The sequence below is a fragment of the Bombus vosnesenskii genome, unplaced genomic scaffold (genome assembly GCF_011952255.1).
Source record: "Bombus vosnesenskii isolate JDL3184/JDL3185 unplaced genomic scaffold, Bvos_JDL3184-5_v1.1 scf7180000013314, whole genome shotgun sequence".
Classification (NCBI taxonomy): Eukaryota; Metazoa; Arthropoda; class Insecta; order Hymenoptera; family Apidae; genus Bombus; species Bombus vosnesenskii.
In genome coordinates, this window is record NW_022882960.1 from 538,855 (window position 1) to 557,528 (window position 18,674).

Below are 18,674 nucleotides of genomic sequence, written 5' to 3' on the forward strand. Positions count from 1 at the left end.
TTTTATTAAGTTTCATACAAGATAATACTGTATTTGATTAAATAGATATTCTATTTGCAGAATTTCCTATAAATTAGGACCAGCCTAAAAATTATTAATTTTAAGCTATCACATTGTTATGATCGTGATAATCACGATTTTTAATTTCACTTATTTTCTACAATGTATGTATAATAATTATAACAATATTTTTTTATGTTACAATATTGATGTATCTTATCAGTTTAAAACACTTTAATTAAAAACAAAATGTAACGTCGTCATACAATTTCTAAAATTTATATCTTGCACAGAAAAAATTATAACTTTTATTTAACAATATGGCAAGATAATAGATGTGATTTTATTAAAATTAAGCCCAAACTCGTAGAGTTGAATCCCAGCTTCCAGTTGAAAGAGCAGTTCCATCTGGAGAAACTCGTAAACAAGATACTCGATTTTCATGTCCATATAAAAACGCAACTCGTTGACATTTTAGAGTATCCCATATATTTACAGTATAATCATTATAACCAGCAAACAGTAAACGTCCACTAACGCTTAGATCGACTGCATTTGCTCCAAATATTATACTTTCTTTTGCATAAATTGCTATTTCTCTATCTGCACGTAGATCAAAAAGACGGCAAGTTGCATCATCAGAACCTGTTGCCACTGCATCACCACCTGGATGAAATTTTACCTAAACTCAACATAACATGATGCAAATCATTTTCTTATAATAGCATTAGCTTAATCTTGTAACATTATCTATTTCACAAGTAATAAAGATAAATTTTTACATACAGAATTAACATCAGATTGATGTCCTTCAAAACTTTGAACACATTGACCAGTCCGCATATCCCATATCAAAACCATTTTATCACAACTACCAGAAACAAATGTATTACCAATTTCACTTGGTGCTAAATCAATAGACATAATATCACTTGAGTGACCAAGAAAATTTTGTAACAGTTGTCCACTTTCTACATCCCATAAAGAACAAGTACTATCTCCACAACCCGTTAGAATTTGTTGATCACTATTAGGAAATACACAACAAGACATATAAGATGTATGTGTAGCAACAGTTTTTTTACGAGTTGATACATCATCTTCTTGACTCAAAGGATATACAGTTACTTTATTATCTAACCCCCTACAAAAAAAATGAATATAACATTTAACATGTTACTAAAAAATTATTGTTATTTCATAAATCTTAAATACATTTAATACCCGCAAGCAACAAGAGTACCACTTGGTGCATAAGCACAAGCCATAACCCAGATAGTTGGCATAGTAAGAGCATGTTCTTTATTTGTTGTAAAAGCATCCCATATTATCATTTTGCCATCCTGAAGCCATTTTTATATTAAGAAATATATTAAAAGTTTAAATAAAAAATAATTTTAGGTATATCCTGACCTGTGAGGAAGATACAATATGACGTTTATCTGGTGACCAATCAGAGCAAAGAACTTTTGCTTGATGACCTTTTAATACACGACGTGGTTTTACATTAATGCAACTAATTATTTCAAGTCTATCTGCTACACTAGCAACTGAAATATAATATTAATTATTATATTTTACTATAACTGATTTTCCTATAAATTTTTATTACATTATGATGCAAAGATTAAAAGTTAATATTACGGGTAATATCGTTCAATTTCTGTCGTTCATCTTCTAAACGTATTTTTAGGCTTTCAGCTTCTTTTATTAATTTCTCTATATGTTCTGACTCAGTAACAGAATCCATATTTCTGTTTATAGAATACTAAATATTTCTTAACAGAAAGTATACTATTCCACTAAACAAGGTAACATTTTTGTATAAATGCTGCTACAAAAAATTTTCCTTTATCTAAAATGTGACTTTTAATTAAAACAATTTCTATATTGTTAAGTATAAAGTATAAACAATGAATTACCTGTCCTGTCACCTATAGACCTCGGAAAATAACTGCAGTGCAAATGTAGTTATTAATAAAGCAATAGATATTTTTCCACATGAATATACTTTCTCTGTTCTTCTCACTTCTTTTTGTATAATTTTCTCATTTGCTATTGCATAAAAAATTTGTTAACATATACTCCATAAGCAGTTGCGTCCAATAATCAATACGATACAACAATAACAAACTTTAGCGCCGGTGCAATGACGCTTTCATATTTAATCAACTTAACCTGAACATGACATTTCATAAAAGTAATAAAATTGCTTAATTTTTATACAAACTGAAAGCTACACGCCTAAATTTTGCATCCTAATTTCTTCTAATAAAATTTATTATTAGAAAAAATATTTTATTATTACAATATTATGCTGGTCTTACACTACCGAATGTAAGGAATATTAAGCGATATATACATATACTACCTATTGCATTTTAGGTAGTAAATTACTTACTTCTTAATTTATAGACAATTATAAAATTTTCAACATGTTGAAAATCTAAATACGATATTAAATATATATATATATATTTTATTATGACAAAATGTATCACAGTTATATATAAAAGTAGCATTTCGTATTATATGTTATTTGTTTATATCTATATCATAAATATTAATTATATATTTATATATGTGAAAATAGACGCTCTAATGTAACGTTATTTTCATAATAAACATGAAATTATTGCATGATATCTATTTTAAATCTAAAATTTGGCGCCAATTGTTTTTAGTAGCATCGTGTAATTGCAGGTAACCTCGTACCCAAAATCTATTGTATTCAAATTTATACACGATGAAGTTAATTAATTATATATATGCTTTAAAAAATTTTTTTGAAATATAGCTTATGTAATATACTTTTCATGCATTATAAAACACGAAAACATTAGATTTATGAATTAGTATATGTATCTGAATACGAGGTTACGCGCAGGTCGATGGATATCGACTTCCTGTCGGTAGGAATATTGGAGTGGGGCTGCATGAGACGTTTCTTCGGCTCGGTCTTGTCTTGTTCACTTTTCTTTTTGAAACCCGTAGTCCGGTAAACGGGCTTGTAATATACCAAAATGGCTCTTCAATCCTTACGTTTGGCTCCTTCGATCGCAAGACAATTGTCGAATACTACGGTTCAGGTAATATAAGATACATAATTTCTTTTTTCTAATTTGTCTATGAAAGAATATTTAAATGGATCATGCCGACATTTTTCACTTTGCAATAACCACATGCACCCGTACGTTTCTTATATTAACTTTCATTTTTAAGGAAATGAAACATCTTTCATTAATTACAACCACTTTTATCGAAATTTTGTGACAGTTGAAATATACGTCACAAATTTTGCTCTTTGCGACAGATTACATAAACAGAATAGTATCAAGTTATGTAATAAGTATATGAGTAATATATTTTTATAGTATGTAATAACAATATGTTTTAATTTTACATTGTAGGTCAAATGGCGCCTTGCTATACCCTCTTCCAAATTCCATGTATCTAGCAGTCGGCGCTCTGCTGAAATTTCTTCCATTTTGGAAGAACGTATTCTTGGCGCAACCGCTAAGGTAAAGTAATAAAGCTTATTAATATTTATAGTGCAATAACTTATGTATATATAAATAACACAAATTTCAATCAAATGTTACATAATCTATAGGCTAATCTTGAAGAAACTGGAAGAGTGCTTAGCATTGGTGATGGTATTGCCCGTGTTTATGGTTTAAAAAATATTCAAGCAGATGAGATGGTGGAATTTAGTTCAGGATTAAAAGGCATGGCTTTGAACTTGGAGCCTGATAATGTTGGTGTTGTCGTTTTTGGCAATGATAGACACATTAAGGAAGGTGACATTGTCAAACGTACTGGAGCTATTGTTGATGTTCCGGTTGGAGAGGAATTGCTGGGACGTGTTGTAGATGCGTTAGGTAATCCTATAGATGGTAAAGGACCACTTAATAGTAAATTGAGATTCCGTATTGGTACCAAAGCACCTGGCATCATTCCTAGGTATTTATGTATCTCTTTATATAGATGCTATTACCTCTGCATTGTGCTTCCAATAACTTTCTATTATACATACTTTATTTATATATATATATATATATATAATATATATATATACATATATGTACATATATTTTATCAGGGTGTCTGTAAGAGAACCTATGCAGACTGGAATCAAAGCTGTAGATTCCCTAGTACCTATTGGTCGTAAACGTGAATTAATCATTGGAGACAGACAAACTGGAAAAACTGCTCTTGCTATTGATACAATTATTAATCAAAAACGATTTAATGATGCTGGAGATGAGAAGAAAAAGTTGTACTGTATTTATGTTGCTATTGGCCAAAAAAGATCCACTGTTGCACAAATAGTAAAACGTTTGACAGACAGTGGTGCTATTAATTATACTATCATTGTTTCTGCAACTGCTTCTGATGCAGCACCTCTTCAGTATTTGGCTCCATACTCTGGATGTGCAATGGGAGAATTTTTCAGGTATATTTATATAAAATAATTTTTTTCTTTTATATAAACATGATACTGGAACAATTTATAATGATTTCCTTACAGAGATAATGGAAAGCATGCTTTAATTATTTATGACGATTTGTCGAAACAAGCTGTTGCTTATCGACAAATGTCTTTACTGTTGAGACGACCACCAGGTCGGGAAGCCTATCCTGAGTGATGTATTCTATCTCCCACTCGTCTTCTTCTTGAGCGAGCGGCTAAAATGAATGAAAGTTTGGGAGGTGGTTCATTAACAGCTTTGCCTGTTATCGAGACACAAGCTGGTGATGTGTCTGCTTATATTCCCACAAATGTTATTTCTATTACCGACGGACAAATTTTCTTAGAAACGGAATTGTTCTATAAGGGTATTCGTCCTGCGATTAATGTAGGTTTATCAGTATCTCGTGTCGGCTCTGCTGCTCAGACTAAGGCTATGAAACAAGTATTGTACATCTCGTATAAATTTATAAATGCATACACATTTAGTAAAGAACATTTTAAATAACTTTTATATTTTATTTAATAGGTCGCTGGATCCATGAAATTGGAGTTGGCTCAATATCGTGAAGTAGCAGCTTTTGCACAATTTGGTTCTGATTTGGATGCTGCAACTCAGCAATTGCTGAATCGTGGTGTTAGATTGACAGAACTTCTAAAACAGGGACAATATGGTACAAATTGATAATATATACAATGAATTTAAATTACAAAAGACTAACAAAATTTTGAATAAAATGGAAAATATTTATTAATGCTTTCAGTACCCATGGCTATTGAAGAACAAGTAGCTGTTATCTATTGTGGTGTCCGCGGGTATCTTGATAAGATGGAACCTTCTAAAATCACAGCTTTTGAAAAAGAATTCCTCGCCCATATTAGGTATTTAATTTACATACGCATTTTGTTTAAATATATTTTACTATATTTGTATTTACTTAATCTTATATTCTTTCAGAACCACTCAACGAGATCTTTTAAACACTATTGCTAAAGACAACACAATTAGTGAAGCTTCTGATGCTAAATTAAAGCAAGTTGTTACTGACTTCCTTGCTTCCTTCTCAGGCTAAAGTGTCAATATGAAATAACTAATAATTCTCTGCTATGCAAGAGCTATGTGCAAATAATATTCATTATCATAAGCATTTTTAGTGTATGCTATTTGCACATTATAAATATCATTACAAAGAATTCCATATTTAAACATTATATCACAATAGTTACACACACATTACATGTTGACTGTTGACAAAATTGAGAATATGATTTTGGTAATTAAACAGATACTTCTCCTGAAAAATGTTTTAAACATAGCAGATATGGGGAAGTTAACAAATGAGTAATAAAGTTCTAGAATTTTTTCAAATCTGTGTCGTTTATTTCTCTTGTGTAATTATAATGTATGATTACATTTTATTTTTACAATAAATTATATTTTTAGCCAACATTTGAGAACAGTAGCGCTAATTTTTTTGTATTTTTCCTACGATATTTTACTTTAATGTGTATCATAATTATGTCATTTTAAACATTGTGTCCCTAGTTAATAAATACATGGATAAAAGAAACATATTTTTAAGAAATAGAAAAGTACTTATTTATTTCAAATTTTGATCCACCTCCGATTAAAGTAAGTAATGTCATGATCTCTAAAAATTAATTTAATAGTATATATATATTTAAAACTAAAAGTTACTAGCGTATATTAATACTTATTAATATACGCTACTTAGGGACGAGTAGGACACATTATTAAAGATATATGTTTTTATATATTATAAAAATTTTCATCATAGAAATATTTAACTAGCTTTAACAGGATGAGCACAACTAAAAAAAGTCCCTTGATAAGCAAGGATCAACATCAAGTAACAATTATCTAAGTCAATAAATGTTACGAATCTATAATGAGTAAATATATAAAAACTTTGAAACTGAAGTAACTACTAATTATTTAAGGAACATTTTCTGCAGATAATAAAATTAACACGATTGAAAAAAAACGTTTAATTCAAAAAGTGTGTGTTTAATTTTTAACGTGTTATCTGTGTTGACTATGTTCATTATTGTTCTATGCTCTGTCGTCATATAGGAGTCATGTCATGTTATATATGTAATTAATGTAAGTAGGAGTAGGAGTTTCACAAATAATTGATATTCTCTCAGTTTTACACATGTTCGTATTCAATTGTTGAAACTCTTGATAAAAAAATAGATTATTTCTTTAACAAATAAGTATGACTTCTATTAACGAAGTTAGTTCGTTACCTAAAACAAAGAAACCTTCTGGTAAGTTTGTTATACGAAAATTTCAGTTTCTTGTTAGGTTATATTTGATATCTATATATGAAGATTTTATAAAAAACTTAATGTAGTAGTAGAAATAACAAGTGTTTCATTATCTATATTAAAATATAAAATTCTTATTGTAAAATCAAATATTTATTGTACATCTCCCATACATGTATTATTTAAATGCCCACTCAATTTCTCTCTATTCATTTTCTGTTACGATATAAGTAGTATCTGTATAGTATGTAAGTTTAATATATTAGGTTGTAACATTAAGTAAGTTAAAGTTAAACTCAATATTTTTCTTTATCTGACTAAACTTATTTATATTACAATCCAATATATATTTATATTAAATTAATGTTTTAAATAAAGATAATATGTTTTATTTATACAGACAGTGCATTTAAGCAGCAACGTTTACCTGCTTGGCAACCAATACTTACAGCTGGGACTGTTTTACCAACATTTTTTGTGATTGGGATTGCTTTTATACCAGTTGGAGTTGGATTGCTTTATTTTTCTGATCAAGTTAAAGAATACATTTTAGATTATACAGATTGTAATTCTACAAATATCTTTCGTGCAAAAGGAATGCCTGTTAAATGTGCGGATATTATAGCAGAAGGTCATAGTCAACCTTGTTATTGTAAAATAAATTTTACTTTGCCTTCTGACTTCAATGGAAAAATTTATATGTATTATGGTTTGACTAATTTTTATCAGAATCACAGACGATATGTAAAATCAAGAGATGATAATCAACTGTTAGGAAAATTGAGTCCTGATGTCTCTGGGGATTGTGAACCATTTGCTTATGTTGGAGAAACACCTATTGTACCATGTGGTGCTATTGCTAACTCATTATTTAGTGATGATTTAACATTATTTTCTTTAAAACACAAAGCTCCTGTACCATTATTAAAGACTGGTATAGCTTGGCCCTCAGATAAAAATATTAAATTTAGAAATCCAGAGGGTAACTTAAGAGAAGTATTTAAGAATTTTACAAAACCAAAAAATTGGGATAAATATATTTATGAGTTAGATAATGAAAATGAAAGCAATAATGGTTTTCAAAATGAAGACTTGATTGTTTGGATGAGAACTGCTGCTTTGCCTACTTTTAGAAAACTTTACCGCAGAGTAAATCATACAGTAGATGGCTTCACTGAAGGTCTAGTAGCAGGGAATTATACACTTACTGTTAATTATAGTAAGTAAAAGTTATCAATATATATTACTTATTGAAAATGACTTTATAAATGAATATTTTTTTTGTAGCATATCCTGTGTCTGCCTTTGATGGCAGAAAAAGAATGATTTTAAGCACTACTTCTCTTCTTGGTGGAAAGAATCCTTTTCTTGGCATTGCTTATATAGTTGTAGGATGTATTTGTTTGTTGTTAGGCATTACATTATTAATAATACACATCAAATGTTCTAAAAGGTAAACATTAATATATATATTACATTATATTTTCTCTTCTTCACTTTTTACTAAATGGTGTTGTGCTTAAAAGGGGCTTCAATTAAAAAAAATTAAAAAATGCAGTTGCTCTATAAATGAATTCTTTTTTTAACAAAAGTATTATAATATAAATAGAAAAGAGATATACTTTTTCATCTACATTCATCATATTGTATTTACTATCAAGCTATCTTAAAAAGTTAATAAAACATTTGTCTAAGTGTTAGTAAGCAACAAATTTATTTGACTGTACATTTAAACTTAAATTCATCATATGTACTTTTTTGAGAAAATAGTTGGTAATTAATCGGTAAGCTTGATAGTTATTGCATACATTAACCACTATAATATAGTAAGGTTTTACCAATTTTGAAAATACTATAAATTTATATTATGTGTTATTTTAAACAATGAATTGGAAGAGGTTGAGAATATTTAAATAAAAATGGAAAATACTCTTGTTCTAATTAATTTTTGTATTAATGTTGATATTCTTATATATTTTAAATTTAAATTTGATAATAAACTTATATAACGTTATATAATGTATGTTATACAGCAAACTAATGTAAAGATGACTGCAACAAAGTATGCTTAGGGCACCGTAATTGTTCTTGTAAGTGTTTGTGATATTGTGTTATGTCTATCCTGCAAGAATGTTAATTAATGTTTTATACATAACATGGCTTGAAGTATATCTTTTAAATACTAAATTTAGACAATTTTTCACGAGTACTCTTGTATTTAATTGTATTTAATTATTTTATGAGTTAAGCCCAATTATGTGCATGTAGTTATGTATTTATTATACCTGTTGTTCTTTATTTTTGGCTTTTCAGAATTTCTGTATAACTATGACTGACTATATTGATATGACTGATATCTTTTTATCAATAATTCATATTATTCATTGCATATTATTCATGTTTATACATTGCACAATATATATTTGTTAATGTCATATCATTTTAAAGTAATGTAGAAAAAAAATTAATATAGCATCATTCTACATATGTATTTTATCATACATTGTTATATTTAAGTAAATTACTTCAAATAAATCTATATTTTTGTATTTAAATATATAATATATAAAAATAGTTAGAAATATAGCATGTAATTGTTTAGAAGGTAAGGCATAGAACATTTATCACGTTGTATGAGATATTTTGTTAAGAATTAATCAAAATGTTTTGTTTGTATTGAATTATTAAATTTTTTTGCCTCTTTTTATAGAATTAAGCTTGCAATTTAATGAATAATTTAATAGTTCGATATTAATATTTCATCCTTAATTTCATGTCATTTCATTATATAATTTTGATATATATTTTTTAGTGTAACAGAGATGATAAATGTGACTCCAAATACACCATATCAAGAATAATTATACATAGTTGTTATAAAAATTGAAGAACATTCTGGATATCCTGCATTTAATTTGTAAGTGTCAATATAAAATAATTCAGTTTAACTATAAGATGTATATTTAATAAAAATTGTTTATTAATTCATGTATTTTTTTAGTAGATATCTCAATCTATTTTTTCTGTTATACTTATATTAATTGTTATTTTATAGAAGGAACATTATAATTCTCTGTTGTTATGAAGAATATAAAAAATCAATATGTAATGTCAACATAGTATTTATGTATGATAAAATATATATTATAACATAAGATTATAACATTTATTAGAACATAGAACGTAAGATTGTAAGTATTTATATATATTTTATGTACATGTATTGAGATACTCAAAGTATAAATCACTTTAGAATGATGTAAAAACATCAAAAAAGGTAACATACAAATTTTCTATATTTTTGAAACTCTAACAAATTAAATAATTTCACTGAAACCTGGTTAGAAACAAATAAAAGTTATAAATATGATTTGCCACAATATTAGAATAGAAACAATATGATTTTTGTGTATCTTAATACATTTAAAATTTTTATGTGTAATACATTATTATATAGTACATTTTCAAGTTATAACTTATTGTGAACTATTTTTAGTTTTATTCTAGTTATTCGCAAATGTATAAATATATGTATAAATAAAAGAATCACAATAACTTTCATTCATGTACTTACACATTTATTTCTAAAATTAAATTACTTGTGGATATATATATATATATATATATATATATATATATATATATATATATATATATATATATATATATACATACACATATGTATTAATTTGTAAATATGTTAGTTACTATATTTTGCTTTTATATTTTTGTTGTTTCAGTAATTTTATCATCGAAATCAATTAAATATAATAATGTTAAAAACTAAACTTTAGACTTTTGGTTAGTAATAAATATAACTATTTGTATATATATGTGTTTAATATTTATTGATACAAATTAGATTAATCAAATTATTTTGAATTGATGCAGCCTTATTTTAGTACATACCTTACGTATTCAACTGTCTTCAGTAATGGAAATACAGCTTTATGTCATCATATGTTTTCAGCTGCATACTAGTCTGAGTTAAGCATTTTGTAAGTTGCTTTAAGCAGTGCCGACTCATCGCTGAAAAGATCTTTACCAAAACATCTTTACACCCTTACTACTCCAGATACTTCAAAGTTTCCTTTATTAATCAACGACGTATCAGTAATTCTTCATTTAACAATATGATTATAACACTAAAAAACTTGCAGCAGCAGACGTTTACAGTAGAAATTGATCCATCGCAAACAGTAAGTGAATATAGTAAATTTATTTATATAGTGAATTTCAAGTACAATAGATTTTAATTATGTCTTTTTTAGGTAAAAGATTTGAAACAAAAGATTGAGACTCAAAAAGGTTTTCCTGCTAAATATCAAAAGTTAATATATGCTGGTGAGGGATATGACTTACATAACCTTATTTTCACACAATTGCAAATTTATTAATATATTTACGTATCTATAAACTAATTCATTTTTGGATTAAATTTATTCCGATATCCATTATTTATACAAACTTAAATAAAAAAATTATAAGACATTGGAATCATTTTCATTTTTATTAACATTATTGTTATCGTACAATGATAGCTATACATTAATGTAACATTATTTTTATAGGAAAAATATTAACAGATGATCACCCATTAGCGGAATATAATATAGATGAAAAGAAGTTTATAGTTGTTATGGTGACAAAACTAAAAACTGGTAATGGACATACAACGACTGAAGAGGAACATACTACAAATACAGATAATAAAGAAGAAAGTAGTACAACCAGGTATTAATTTAAAGTATTATGACAGAAATACATTTAAAGAATATTTTCCAGCTTTAATAATAAAAATTTAAATGTTATTTGAATATGTTACACTAAAAAAATTAAAAATATGTCATAATAATATTCTTCATTGATTATGAAGATTTATCTTTTGTATAATTCAATTCCTTAGATTAATTTATCAGAAAAAGTCTGTTTAGTCATGCTATATAGAGTTATTCTTAATATGTATGTTTTTTGTCATAGCTCAGTAGCACAACCTAGTTCAAACCCTACTGTTCAGGGAGCATCAAATCCTACTAATACTGTACAAGAGCAATCTGAAGCAAGTACTACTGCTGGATGTGTTGGAGGTCAAGCTGAAAGTGCCTTGTTAATGGGTGAAGATTATAATACTATGGTGAACAATATTGTGGATATGGGGTAGATATATGTTCAATAAAAAAAGAAGTTATAATCATTTAATTACTATATTTTTCTTAAGTTACAGTTTAGTTATTTAATGCAATTTATCTATATTAGATACGAACGTGAACAAGTTGAACAAGCATTGAGAGCAAGTTTCAACAATCCTGATAGGGCTGTTGAATACCTTTTAACAGGAATACCAGCTCAGCTTTTTGAAGATTTACCAGAAGATCAACTTGAAGCACAAGAACAACTTCAAGATCATGGTCAGCATCCACTAGCGTTTTTGCGAATGCAACCTCAATTTCAACAAATGCGTCAAGTCATTCAACAAAATCCTCAGTTATTAAATGCTGTTCTACAACAAATTGGACAAACTAACCCTGCACTGTTACAACTTATTTCACAAAATCAAGAAGCATTTGTGCGTATGCTTAATGAGCCTGGTGAGTTTCTGCTAAAATCAAAATATTTTCATTTACTTGTTTATGAATATTCTTATGTTATATACCTCTTTTGGAGTAGTAGAAACTACTGGTGGTACAGGAGGGAGAACTACACCTGTATCCGCAGCTAATGTTACACCACCAACTGCTCCTGGTGGTATAAGTGGAGGTCTTGGCGCTGGTATAGGAGCAGGATCGGATGTAGAAGCTTCTGTAATTCAGGTAACACCTCAGGATAAAGAAGCTATTGAGAGGCTGAAGGCACTAGGATTTCCGGAGCATTTAGTTGTACAAGCCTATTTTGCGTGTGAAAAAAATGAAAATCTGGCTGCTAACTTTTTGCTGTCACAAAGTCTTGATGACTGAAGTAACGTACTTTATTGATTTCATAATAAGGAGTTAAAGGACTGATATAGGGTGGGTAATTACACAGGCGTCTTTTTATTTTGGACTGGTCATCTTTACTTTGTATATAAGTGTGCACATATATTTATGTTACATTAATCCTTTAGCTAGGTGCTAATCTTACATTGGCATATTTGATAAATCATACAAGTTTACTGAGACTATATACCAAAATACTTTATGCGTTAAATTCTTGATAGTTTTAAATTATCAGTTTCAAAATATATAATTTTACACTTTTTTAAATATTTTGAGATTGAAATTTGATATTTTGCACAAGTGTCATAATCCATCCTTGCAGTCTGAAAATTACTCTTTGGCGAAACTTTTTGTTTTATGAATATATGAAACAGTGTAATTACATTTTTATATAAGAAAGCCTGCTTGTTTAAAGAATTGATATACAAAAATATAAATACTTTGTAGTATTTATATGATGGAGCTATTGTACAATTACACATACATATAAATCTGCATAAATGAACAAGGATATATGTGTATTTAAAACATATGTATGTACATGACAAGCACATTTTGTACATTTGATAGGCTTTCTAATATAAAAATTATGTAAGTGCATCCGTATATGTATGATTGCATATGTATATATGTGTGTACTTGCGTATAACTTGCGCCTATGTATGTATGTATAAAAAAGTCTCGTATTTTTTAAACAAAAATGGTGAAGATAGTTATTCATTAATAACACATTATAAGTCATTTCATTTGTCACCAAATAACGAAATGTAAGAAATTCTCAAGTGGAAAGAAAGAAAATTTAAATAACATATACACATATATTGTTTTAAATTTGCTTTGACCTCGATATCTCAATCCATTCTTCATCTGAAAAAAGCTCGATTAACTTATGACTAGTTAGTTAATAAGAAATAATCATATATGAAATATCTTAAATAGATAAATACAAGTTGACATACAAGAACTATGAATCTAAAAAAAAAATTTACAATTAACTTTCTATAAAAGTGAAGGCAATGAGATTATTAATATTATGAAACTGCATTCAATAGGTTGTAGCCTTAACATAGTAATATGTAACTTATTAGGAATCGTTCGAATTTTTAAGATACTAGTACTGATATTAAAATTTTATTAGAAATATAGCACAATGTAAAACAAATACTATTGCAAAATTGCATATTTAATAAATAAAAATGATGAGTCTAGGCACAAATGAATATATTAGTTTCCCTTTTTGGTATATACATATAAGCAGATATAAGTATAATTAAGGCAAGTTAAATTTTGAAGATTAGAATATAGTTTCATTTTATTATACATACATATGTATGTAAAAAGATACAAATCTACATAAATAAACTATACGTTTCAATGTTTTGTCGTAAGATTGAATGTTTATTATTATGCAATAACAATTGATAATTGCCTTAAAGATTCTTCTGTTATAAAGAGTAAAACTATATAAATCTTATGTCATAAAAATATCTTAATTTAGTTTTCCTTATGTCAAATACCAAAAATAATAAAGCATTATAAATAAAAATATTATTGAACAAGATCAGATTATTTGTTATTATGCTTGTAATAAATAAGTACATTAGAATTTACGTAGAAGTTAAAAAATAGCTATTCATATTAATATCCATTATTTCTTATCTAATAAGCACAATGAGCTTATTAATGTACATAAATTACATGCAAGAAACACTTGTTTGTGTTATAATTCTTAAATTTCTATAATTTAACAATTTTATTATTATAAAAAATATATATAAATATGACATCCATAAATAGAATAATCATATATTAATTACTTAATATGCATTACTGGATTACATATTATATAAAAATAAGTTAATTCACTTGCACTTTAAGACCACACCTTTATTCTGAAGATCTTTCTTAGCTTCCTCTATTTGCTAAAAAAATTTATGAAATGGTTGTTTCTAAATTTTTATGTAATGATACTAATAAAATGGATTATATCCATTTTTAAACTTACTTCCTGCAATTCAATAGCTGCATGTTCACAGTTGTTAAATGTAAGAACTCTATATAAAATAATAGTAGCTGCATATAGACTGCATACAAATAAAGCAATGGGTGGAAGAAGGAGGACAAATTGTTTCCATTCTTTGATAAATGATAAATTAACACTTTCAGTAATTGCAGCAATCCATATACTAAAAAATAAAACAGCAAATAAAAGCCACTCCATTAGTTTTGTCATCTGCAATTTAAAGTATATTTATATAAATTTATTAGTTCATCAATACTCATTAAAAATCAATAAATAATTAAAATTGTATAGTTTTGTGATATAGTTTTTATAGTTATTTATTATTTTTTAAAGGTCGTAAAAAATATGTATGTTGAGATTAATGAGGTTAAATTTTTGAGAACATTCATCAAATTGAGGATGAATTATTTAATATCTTAAAATCAATAGAAAGAGTAATAAAATGTGAGGAATAAGATTACTTTAAATTACATACCTTAATTTTCAAATTTTGTAATAGCAAATGGGTAATGCTGTATATATTTCTTATATATGTTAATCACGCTTTGATTTAATTTCAAGACTAATTGCTCACTATTTTTTAAACATTATTTCAACAAAAACACCGTGTAAATATGTATCATTATGTGATGAACCAAACATGTGACGTGTATTGAGTAATCTATCTGATTTCAAACTTCCTACCTTACCATATGATAGCGCCACAATAGCACTGTTGTTGTATCTTAATTCAACGGCTTTTGTTTTTATAATATCTATTATAATTTCAATCTATAGAATAATACAAATTGTATGAATTTATAGTTAAAGGTATACTTTAAAATAGTAGCACAAAAAATGAATTTGCAAAATTATATATTGTCAAGTTTCACTAATTTATTGGAGGTTTACATTCTATATTTTATTTACTTTCCATTTCATTTATTTATAATTTAAGCAATAAATAAATTTGTAATAAAGAATAAAAATTTGAAAATACAATCTATTTCTTGAAAATATAAAATTTGTATATTATACTACTCATATACAATTTGAAATTTCGATGTATCGATAATTTAATACCCAAGTAGAATAATACATACACGTATGTTTGATAACAGATGTTTATTGCGATTAAAATTACGTAAGATTTGAATGAACATGTATGTATAATAATAGACAAAAACTACTATCTTCATTTTAAAGGTGAGTTATGTATATAAACTTTGTTATTCAGTAAGTTAACATTCATATCTATGTAGTAAACATAGTATTGTGTTGGCAACTAAGTGATTGCGGATTTTGTCAATACCACTTAGTGACAAAATCCGCAATCACTTAGTTGCCAACACAATATTATATAAATCCATTTTGTTTAATTACCTATTACAGTCATATTTTTAAGTGTAAAAAACATATTCTATTTTTGTATTTATAAAATAAGTTTTCAGAAATGTTAATATATAGAAGAATTAGTAATTTCATAAAAAAGTATTATAAAAATACATACAGGAAATTTTGTGTACGATTTATTTCTACAAATCTGTAAGTATGTTAAAAAATTACTTGAAAAATACATCACATTACATATGGAAACAATAAAATGTTTTTTATATGCTAGAGAATGGAAACCTTCAGTTGGTTTGGAAATACATGCACAAATTTCAACAGAATCAAAATTATTTTCTGGGAGTCCCACAAGTTTTAATCATTCAGTTAATTCCTGTGTATCATTGTTTGATTGTGCAGTACCTGGGACGATGCCAGTAAAGTATAGTAAATATTTTTGAAAAGTAATTCAGTAATTTCTCATTGTATTGTCTTTATAGGTATTAAATAAAAAATGTGTAGAAGCTGGAGTGTTAACTGCTTTGGCTCTTTCTTGTGAAGTAAATGCTGTTTCAATGTTTGAAAGAAAGCATTATTTTTATTCTGATTTGCCTGTAAATATATCTAAATATACTTTATAATAACTTCATTATTTAAAACATAATTATTGAAAGTAAATTAAAGTAATATAAAATACACATCTATTTAGTGTTCATTTTATTTTACATATATTTTATTAATAATGTTTTGTATAGGCTGGCTTTCAAATCACACAACAAAGGAAGCCCTTAGCTGTTAATGGAAAAATTAAATTTAATGTATTCAAATCTGGATTGCACAAGAAATCTTATTCAAAGTCATCAAAAATCAAACAAATACAATTGGAACAAGATAGTGGGAGAAGTCTTCATAATGAAGTTTTTGGAAGGCATTATTAAGTTTTTTGTTATAATAATTAAAATATATTTTGTAAAATAATACGATAAATTATATGTTGCTTTGTTTCATTTGTGACAGAAGTTTAATTGATCTTAATCGAGCTGGAATACCTTTGATGGAATTTGTGTTTGAGCCAGATTTAACAAATGGAGAAGAAGCAGCAGCTCTTGTACAGGAACTGTGTCTCATTTTACAATTGTTAGGCACATGTTCTTGCAAAATGCAAGGTTTGGTAAACTGGATTTTATTCTCACATGCAATGTTTATCTATGAATAATTATTAATTAGAAATAAATAGATTGTTTTGCATTTATAGAAGGGGCTTTAAGGGTTGATGCAAATGTTTCTGTAAGTAAACCTAATGCACCTTTAGGCGTTCGAACAGAATTGAAAAACATTGGAAGTATAAGTGCTCTCAACCATGCTGTAGAATATGAGATAAAAAGACAAATTTCAATTCTACAAAAAGGAGGACAAGTTATTAATGAGACTCGTGCATGGAATCCAATAAACAAAAATACAATTCTCATGCGTGAAAAAGAAGACAAACATGTAATCACAAACTAAAATAGTTTATATTTACTTAATTTTTGTAATAATTTTTAACATAAGGAACATTATATATTTATTACCTTTTAGGATTATCGTTTTATGCCTGAACCTAATTTACCTCCCTTATATTTACACATTAAGAGAAATGTACAAAATAAGTATAATTTAATTGATGTACCATCTTTAAAAGAGCAATTACCAGAGTTGCCAGAACAAATACGTAAAAATTTACTCCAGGGTCTTACACCAGACACGCTTGTAGCAATAACAGTATGTTTAATATCTGAACTGTTAAATTAAATTATAATTAAGCATACATTATGTGTATTAAATAACTTTTACTTTTAGAGTAATTTTGATTTGTTTCTACTGTTTTGCGACATCTTAAAGAATGGTAAACATCGTGATCCTCAGTTGGTGGCTAAACTTTTTATTTCTGACGTCTTATCATTTATGGATGACTATAATTTGAATCTTACATTTTGGTAAGTTTATTGTAATAAATTAAAAAGATGTATTAATACATAGAATTTTTAGTGTTAATAATCAGGAGTATATAGAGGAATTGATGGACTTAATACAAGCTGAAGTAATAAATAGACGGACATTAAGAAAGTTATTAAATGAATTAGTCAACAAACCAAATAAAATGCCAAAGCAGGTGAAAAGAACTTAAATTACTTTATATTTTTTACATATTAATGAATTCTAATAATGTTTTATCATATATAGATTGTTGAAGAAAATAAATGGTTTATAATATCGGATGAAAAGGAATTGGAACTGATATGTTCAGAAATACTTAAAGCAAACCCTGAATTGGTAAAAAAGTACAAAGCAGGAAAGAGAAAGATATATAAGAAGTTTCTACACAAGGCAGCTATACTTACTGAGGATCGTGCAGATATGGTCAAAGTGTCAAAAATCATGACAAGATTATTGAGTTAATTTCAAATGTTATTTTTATAATAGAAGCATTTTAATAATAACTTATAAATAATTAAATGTGCCTATTTTTTAACATATTTACATATCACCGCATTAAGACTGTTATACGAAATATATAAGCAATCGTTCTAGCAATCTTTCTAAAAAAATTTATTTTTTATAAATTGTA

General features: G+C 26.9%; 6 protein-coding genes across 14 annotated transcripts; 4 read left to right on the top strand and 2 right to left on the bottom strand.

Annotated features, from left to right (window-relative positions):
• Positions 1-14: 14 nt before the first annotated feature.
• LOC117235068 (guanine nucleotide-binding protein subunit beta-5) lies at positions 15-2,265 on the bottom strand. 2 transcript variants are annotated; one of them, XM_033496746.1, is made up of 6 exons: positions 1,923-2,265; positions 1,645-1,834; positions 1,414-1,550; positions 1,225-1,343; positions 787-1,144; positions 15-682 (listed from the first exon to the last, which is right to left on the bottom strand). In XM_033496746.1, exons 2-6 carry the CDS (start codon positions 1,748-1,750, stop codon positions 353-355), a joined length of 1,050 nt encoding a protein of 349 aa, XP_033352637.1. In that variant the 5' UTR covers positions 1,751-1,834; positions 1,923-2,265; the 3' UTR covers positions 15-352. The 2 variants fall into 2 exon arrangements, with proteins under 2 accessions (XP_033352637.1, XP_033352636.1); XM_033496745.1 differs by having other exon boundaries at positions 1,645-1,855.
• Positions 2,266-2,895: 630 nt separating this feature from the next.
• On the top strand, positions 2,896-5,921 carry LOC117235069 (ATP synthase subunit alpha, mitochondrial). The gene is given in 8 exon segments (XM_033496747.1): positions 2,896-3,089; positions 3,411-3,521; positions 3,614-3,963; positions 4,103-4,456; positions 4,532-4,916; positions 5,001-5,145; positions 5,236-5,353; positions 5,430-5,921. Coding segments are annotated over 8 exon segments (1,644 nt in total). The 5' UTR covers positions 2,896-3,023; the 3' UTR covers positions 5,545-5,921.
• A 565-nt stretch (positions 5,922-6,486) lies between these two features.
• On the top strand, positions 6,487-10,040 carry LOC117235111 (cell cycle control protein 50A). 4 transcript variants are annotated; one of them, XR_004493624.1, is made up of 6 exons: positions 6,487-6,763; positions 7,164-7,982; positions 8,051-8,216; positions 8,797-8,853; positions 9,576-9,680; positions 9,819-10,040. XR_004493624.1 is itself a non-coding variant. In XM_033496844.1 (5 exons), exons 1-4 carry the CDS (start codon positions 6,712-6,714, stop codon positions 8,807-8,809), a joined length of 1,050 nt encoding a protein of 349 aa, XP_033352735.1. In that variant the 5' UTR covers positions 6,487-6,711; the 3' UTR covers positions 8,810-8,853; positions 9,576-9,745. The 4 variants fall into 4 exon arrangements, 2 of the variants coding, with proteins under 2 accessions (XP_033352735.1, XP_033352734.1); XR_004493623.1 differs by lacking the exon at positions 8,797-8,853; XM_033496844.1 differs by lacking the exon at positions 9,819-10,040 and having other exon boundaries at positions 9,576-9,745.
• A 692-nt stretch (positions 10,041-10,732) lies between these two features.
• Positions 10,733-14,116, top strand: LOC117235163 (UV excision repair protein RAD23 homolog B-like). Its single transcript, XM_033496933.1, has 6 exons — positions 10,733-10,962; positions 11,035-11,107; positions 11,335-11,497; positions 11,744-11,920; positions 12,020-12,351; positions 12,431-14,116. Exons 1-6 carry the CDS (start codon positions 10,897-10,899, stop codon positions 12,715-12,717), a joined length of 1,098 nt encoding a protein of 365 aa, XP_033352824.1. The 5' UTR covers positions 10,733-10,896; the 3' UTR covers positions 12,718-14,116.
• A 424-nt stretch (positions 14,117-14,540) lies between these two features.
• On the bottom strand, positions 14,541-15,475 carry LOC117235165 (dolichol-phosphate mannosyltransferase subunit 3). Its single transcript, XM_033496939.1, has 3 exons — positions 15,234-15,475; positions 14,741-14,968; positions 14,541-14,657 (listed from the first exon to the last, which is right to left on the bottom strand). The coding sequence occupies exons 2-3, from the start codon at positions 14,966-14,968 to the stop codon at positions 14,598-14,600; spliced, it is 288 nt and encodes a 95-aa protein (XP_033352830.1). The 5' UTR covers positions 15,234-15,475; the 3' UTR covers positions 14,541-14,597.
• A 573-nt stretch (positions 15,476-16,048) lies between these two features.
• Positions 16,049-18,562, top strand: LOC117235160 (glutamyl-tRNA(Gln) amidotransferase subunit B, mitochondrial). 5 transcript variants are annotated; one of them, XM_033496925.1, is made up of 10 exons: positions 16,056-16,282; positions 16,359-16,503; positions 16,567-16,680; positions 16,822-16,994; positions 17,084-17,232; positions 17,304-17,557; positions 17,645-17,827; positions 17,906-18,042; positions 18,095-18,218; positions 18,290-18,562. In XM_033496925.1, exons 1-10 carry the CDS (start codon positions 16,191-16,193, stop codon positions 18,503-18,505), a joined length of 1,587 nt encoding a protein of 528 aa, XP_033352816.1. In that variant the 5' UTR covers positions 16,056-16,190; the 3' UTR covers positions 18,506-18,562. The 5 variants fall into 5 exon arrangements, with proteins under 5 accessions (XP_033352819.1, XP_033352818.1, XP_033352816.1 ...); XM_033496926.1 differs by having other exon boundaries at positions 16,060-16,282; positions 17,322-17,557; XM_033496927.1 differs by lacking the exon at positions 16,567-16,680 and having other exon boundaries at positions 16,053-16,282.
• Positions 18,563-18,674: the final 112 nt, after the last annotated feature.

What these genes read in the sequence shown, in the direction of transcription:
- LOC117235163 (XM_033496933.1), top strand. Translation starts at nt 10,897, where the DNA reads ATGATTATAACACTAAAAAACTTGCAGCAGCAGACGTTTACAGTAGAA. An exon ending in AAATTGATCCATCGCAAACA is followed by an intron (nt 10,963 to 11,034) that starts GTAAGTGAATAT and finishes TGTCTTTTTTAG; the next exon opens with GTAAAAGATTTGAAACAAAA. An exon ending in GAAGAAAGTAGTACAACCAG is followed by an intron (nt 11,498 to 11,743) that starts GTATTAATTTAA and finishes TTTTTGTCATAG; the next exon opens with CTCAGTAGCACAACCTAGTT.
- LOC117235165 (XM_033496939.1), bottom strand. Translation starts at nt 14,968, where the DNA reads ATGACAAAACTAATGGAGTGGCTTTTATTTGCTGTTTTATTTTTTAGT. An exon ending in CAGCTATTGAATTGCAGGAA is followed by an intron (nt 14,658 to 14,740) that starts GTAAGTTTAAAA and finishes AAATTTTTTTAG; the next exon opens with CAAATAGAGGAAGCTAAGAA.
- LOC117235068 (XM_033496746.1), bottom strand. Translation starts at nt 1,750, where the DNA reads ATGGATTCTGTTACTGAGTCAGAACATATAGAGAAATTAATAAAAGAA. An exon ending in GGTACTCTTGTTGCTTGCGG is followed by an intron (nt 1,145 to 1,224) that starts GTATTAAATGTA and finishes TTTTTTTTGTAG; the next exon opens with GGGGTTAGATAATAAAGTAA. An exon ending in ATCAATCTGATGTTAATTCT is followed by an intron (nt 683 to 786) that starts GTATGTAAAAAT and finishes TGTTGAGTTTAG; the next exon opens with GTAAAATTTCATCCAGGTGG.
- LOC117235111 (XM_033496843.1), top strand. Translation starts at nt 6,712, where the DNA reads ATGACTTCTATTAACGAAGTTAGTTCGTTACCTAAAACAAAGAAACCT. An exon ending in TAAAACAAAGAAACCTTCTG is followed by an intron (nt 6,764 to 7,163) that starts GTAAGTTTGTTA and finishes TTATTTATACAG; the next exon opens with ACAGTGCATTTAAGCAGCAA. An exon ending in TACACTTACTGTTAATTATA is followed by an intron (nt 7,983 to 8,050) that starts GTAAGTAAAAGT and finishes TTTTTTTTGTAG; the next exon opens with CATATCCTGTGTCTGCCTTT.
- LOC117235160 (XM_033496925.1), top strand. Translation starts at nt 16,191, where the DNA reads ATGTTAATATATAGAAGAATTAGTAATTTCATAAAAAAGTATTATAAA. An exon ending in GTGAAAAAGAAGACAAACAT is followed by an intron (nt 17,558 to 17,644) that starts GTAATCACAAAC and finishes ATTACCTTTTAG; the next exon opens with GATTATCGTTTTATGCCTGA. An exon ending in CAAATAAAATGCCAAAGCAG is followed by an intron (nt 18,219 to 18,289) that starts GTGAAAAGAACT and finishes TATCATATATAG; the next exon opens with ATTGTTGAAGAAAATAAATG.